Here is a 5,100-nt window from a genome sequence, read left to right as displayed (position 1 = left end):
TATATAGTCATATTTACATTAATATATTCATAATTATTACTATATATTCATATTTACTATATTCAGACCTATAAGCATATATTCAGATTTGTAAGCATATATTCAGATTTACTTCTATTTATACTACGGGGCCGTTGAATGCTTGAATCTGATTGGCTGACGAACGTTCTGAGGTGTGCAATTATTTTCAGGGAAACGCAGTTCCAGGCAGCTCTTGACCGCATTACAGGACCATATCACTTCGCCAAATGATTTCTGTTATTTCAAAGGTCTTACAACAGCAAAATAACCAAAACCCACAACGACACTGGCCAAATAAATAAATATAGTAAACAATATGATAAAAACGACAGATCATGTCCATGTTTTTGCCACAAAATTGCGCTTTATTATGTACGGAAAGCACATACTCTATCTCTCCTGCTCTCTCTCCCTCACAGACCGCACATAGAGTCTGGGAATGTGTCGTCACAGCGGCAATGCATTCTGGGAATTTAGGTCATGGGAGCTACAGCGGAGGCTGAGTGGTAGTGAATGTAGACATTTTATATTATTTAATGTTTATATTATTCTACTTAAGATCGCGTTGCAGTGGTTAAGGCTTACTGTATCATCAATTGCCACATCCCTTTGCACGGCCGGTGTGAAAAACGTGCTTTCTCCGCGTTATAATGCCGAAAAAGCAGAGGTTTTCCCTGCAGACATTGATGATAAAGGCTACGGCAATTGATCATTCCAACGCGATCTAAGTTGAATCATAAACATTAAATATGTCTACATTCACTACGGAACTCAGATGATAATTAAACCGAAACTCGTATGGTAAACATCTAAAATAAAATGTGGCTTATAATTCATCTCTGTAGATTTAATATATTATAGATGCAGTGATTTGCATTAAACTGTAAGCCCTCACACCACTAATAGAAGGAAATCATATATGGTTATGTTATTTGCAGCAGCTCGTTAATACTCAGCCACTTTTTGTACGGATTAAGTTTGGTTCATTCACTTAATCGCTCGCATCGTTGTTCGGCATCCTAGTAGGAGTCTTCAACTTGGTTCGGTCAAGTCAATGTGTTTATTTGCATAGCATCCACAATACACATCGTTTCAAAGCAGCTTCAAGTTCTGTTACCTCTATAATGGCTTAATTCTTAACACTGAGCAGTTTTACCGGGCAATAACCATGATCCACTGAGATCTAGCTATAGTGTATTCTCCCCTTACAAAATTAGGCATGGTTTTGCTACTCTAACCATAGTTTATCCATGGTATTTAATACGATTGTGGTTATAGGAATGGTAATACATTCACCAAAAACACGGTCGCTACACGTTTACTATAGTAAAACCATGGTCAATTGTCGTAAGTGTTTTAGCAGTTAGCATATATCAGTACCACTGTAGTGAAGGAGACTGATTAGTAATGAATATTTGCAGCCTCTCAGACAAACAACAGCGATTTTTTTTATTTAAAGAGATTTACATATTAGTCCGTTTTATTCTAAGCCTATGTAAGATGTTTTTCAAAAAATATGACCGTAAAACGGTCGGCTTTTTCTGGTGATTTGCCTTTGTTTACGCTGTGTGCTCTGAGCGTGACCTAAAACATGGCGGAATCCGACGCGGCGTGACGTAGGTTCCAAGCTCTATACAGAACAGTTACAGTTTGCACACACTAGCATACATCACGCTAATATTGTTAGCGCTACTCTGACGATTTTATCAGTAAACAACTTAAAAACTGCATGACTTCTCACAAGCGAGGGAACAACAACGGCGCGGTTCGTGAAGAAAAGGAAGTAACTGTTAAGTTTCACTATAACTAGAGACATTGCCGCCGAACACTATTGAGAGAGCACAGAGGTAATTATCTCTCTCTCTCTCTCTCTCTCTCTCTCTCTCATAACTTAGTTATTAACTGTATTAACTGCATTAATCTGTTATCAATGGCTCAAGCCTCTGTTACTAGGTTTAAAATGGCGTTTTGGAATTAGCAACGGAGGCGTTGGATGAAATGCGGAAGAAATAATCCTACTCACAATAGCAATTTAAGTAGAAATACTGGACGAATGCCTTGAAATATATCATCTGATCGATGTCTTGAGGTGTGGCAACCGTAGTATAAGCGGAATAACTGACTTCGGTCCCTTGAATTATTAGAAAAATAATGCACACCAGAGGTGTACTCCGCTTCGAGTCGTGACCGCATCACCACCTCGGGTGTGCATTATTTTTCTAATAATCCAACGGCCCGTCGTCAATTATTCCTTACATATTCAGACTTATAACTATATATTCACAATTTACATGTTCAGACTTATAATTATATATTCAGATTTTTATATAATTACTTCCTGATTGGCACCTCATATTGTATGTGTGTGTGTGTGTATATATATATATATATGTTAGGGATGCACCGAAATGAAATTCTTGGCCGAAGCCGAATAATAATGAAATGCTTGGCCGAAGGCCGAATACCGAACGCAAAAAATGTGGATGAACCCACAACAAATAAATAACTGTCCTAGACATAAGCCTACTTAGCCTACTTCTTCAGGAAAAGTGGCAGGTTCTTCTTTATGAAAAATAGCTTCTCTGCTTTCTCACATGAAAGTCGGTTCCTCTTCTCATCGATGACATGAGATGCAGCACTAAACAGTCTCTCGCTGTCGGTGCTTGTGCATGGAGCAGACAAGTACCTGCAGAATAGTTGCAATTTTTATTGCAGTTTTCTGACAGTTGCTCATTTCAAAACGAAAAATGTCTTCAAGATAATGAAATGGTTGAAACCCAGTGTAGGCCTACTATTTTACTACACTGAAAATAGTTAAATTTTCACAAAATACATAATATAAAATATAGGTAGTAACATTTTACGATGTTTCCTTTTGTTAACATTATTGCTTTAACTAACAATTAGCAATACATTTGTTATGGTATTTATTAATCTTCGTTAATGTAAGATAATAAAAAATATTTAGTTCATGTTAGTATAAGTGCATTAACAATTTTAACAAATAGGCCTACCACTTTTGATACTTTTTAATTCAAAAATTAAAAATGTGATAATTTTAATACTGTATTAGTAAATGTTAACATTAAGATTAATAAATGCTTTTAATAAGAGTTTTTCATTGTTAGTTAATGTTAAAAATAGAAATATAAAGTGTTACCATAATCCAAAATATAAATAAAATCTTAAATTAATTTCCCATACAAGTAGCCTACCTGCGTGCCATCTGCGCCAGGTCGGGAAAGCGGCCTTGATTGGTCCTCCAAAATTCGAGAGGGTTATTGCTCCTCGGGATGGGGACTTCTGAGAGATAACCATCTAACTGTTGAGCGGTTGAGCTTGTCCTCTGTCTTGCAAATGGGTTATTTTCTTGGAGGATCTCATCGAACATGTCAGACAGCGAGACTGTGCGCGGCTCATCTGTAGTACGAGCGCGTTTACTCTCTGCGCTGTTTTCATCTCCTGCGCTGTGCATCACCTGAGCGTCTCCATCACCTAGCGGCTTTCCCAAATCCAACTCGGCCTGGATCATTTCTCGTGTGCGCAGCTTTTTCCCCACATCCAAGTAATGATCTTTATATCGTGGATCAAGCACAGTAGCGATGCAGTACAGGGGTTCTGAGTAGCCGCCGCCGTGTCTTTCTCGTACTCTGCATGATGTTCGGGGTGTCTTGATTTTAAGTGATAAATTAAACTTGAAGTGCTGTACGTTTTTGCAGATGCACCCCCTCTGGACAATTCAGCAGAACAGTGTCTGCAAACGGCCGTTTTTGCCTCTTTCTCTGACACTTTAAAGTGCTTCCACACTGCTGACATGTTTGCTGCATAAAGCGCGCGCCTCTCACTCTACGCGGGTTACTATTTGATCGCGTCATTAAAAACGTCATTGTTCGGCAAAATTTATTCGGCCTTTTTACTTATTCGGCCGAATACCGAAAGTGCTTTTTTTGGCTATTTTCGGCCGAATAATTTCGGTTGCCGAACATTCGGTGCATCCCTAATATATATATATATATATATATATATATATATATATATATATATATATATATAGTGAATAAAAACAACTTAGAAACAGACAAAATCATGAGATTTATATACAGTGGGGCAAAAAAGTATTTAGTCAGCCACCAATTGTGCAAGTTCTCCCACTTAAAAAGATGAGAGAGGTATGATGCAATTTTCATCATAGGTATACCTCAACTATGAGAGACAAAATGAGAAAAAAAAATCCAGAAAATCACATTGTTGGATTTTTAAAGAATTTATTTGCAAATTATGGTGGAAAATAAGTATTTGGTCAATAACAAAATTTCATCTCAATACTTTGTTATATACCCTTTGTTGACAATGACAGAGGTCAAACGTTTTCTTTAAGTCTTCACAAGGTTTTCACACACTGTTGCTGGTATTTTGGCCCATAAGGGTAGGGCCAAAATACTTTCAACTCCCTCCAAAGATTTTCGATGGGGTTGAGATCTGGAGACTGGCTAGGCCACTAATAATTGCTCCCACAGTTGATTTCTTCACACCAAGCTGCTTACCTATTGCAGATTCAGTCTTCCCAGTCTGGTGCAGGTCTACAATTTTGTTTCTGATGTCCTTTGACAGCTCTTTGGTCTTGGCCATGGTGGAGTTTGGAGTTGGACTGTTTGAGGTTGTGGACAGGTGTCTTTTATACTGATAATGAGTTCAAACAGATGCCATTAATACAGGTAATGAGTGGATGACACAGGAGCCTCTTAAAGAAGAAGTTACAGGTCTGTGAGAGCCAGGAATCTTGCTTGTTTGTAGGTGACCAAATACTTATTTTACCAAGGAATTTACCAATTAATTCTTTAAAAATCCTACAATGTGATTTTCTGGATATTTGTTTTCTCATTTTGTCTCTCATAGTTGAGGTATACCTATGATGAAAATTATAGGCCTCTCTCATCTTTTTAAGTGGGAGAACTTGCATAATTGGTGGCCGACTAAATACTTTTTTGCCCCACTGTATATATATGCTGTTTCTCTGCCATACATGACTTTCTTTCTTTAAAAATATTGCTTTTTCTCATACAATAGAAGTCAATGGTC

General features: G+C 37.5%; 1 protein-coding gene across 1 annotated transcript; it reads right to left on the bottom strand.

Annotated features, from left to right (window-relative positions):
• Positions 1-2,553: 2,553 nt before the first annotated feature.
• LOC131543842 (zinc finger BED domain-containing protein 4-like) lies at positions 2,554-3,964 on the bottom strand. The gene is made up of 2 exons (XM_058781657.1): positions 3,237-3,964; positions 2,554-2,707 (listed from the first exon to the last, which is right to left on the bottom strand). The coding sequence occupies exons 1-2, from the start codon at positions 3,551-3,553 to the stop codon at positions 2,554-2,556; spliced, it is 471 nt and encodes a 156-aa protein (XP_058637640.1). The 5' UTR covers positions 3,554-3,964.
• Positions 3,965-5,100: the final 1,136 nt, after the last annotated feature.

This window comes from Onychostoma macrolepis, chromosome 07 (genome assembly GCF_012432095.1).
Source record: "Onychostoma macrolepis isolate SWU-2019 chromosome 07, ASM1243209v1, whole genome shotgun sequence".
NCBI classification, from domain to species: domain Eukaryota; kingdom Metazoa; phylum Chordata; class Actinopteri; order Cypriniformes; family Cyprinidae; genus Onychostoma; species Onychostoma macrolepis.
The sequence above is the reverse complement of the archived record's forward strand: the minus strand, read 5'-3'. Positions and strand labels throughout refer to the sequence as shown.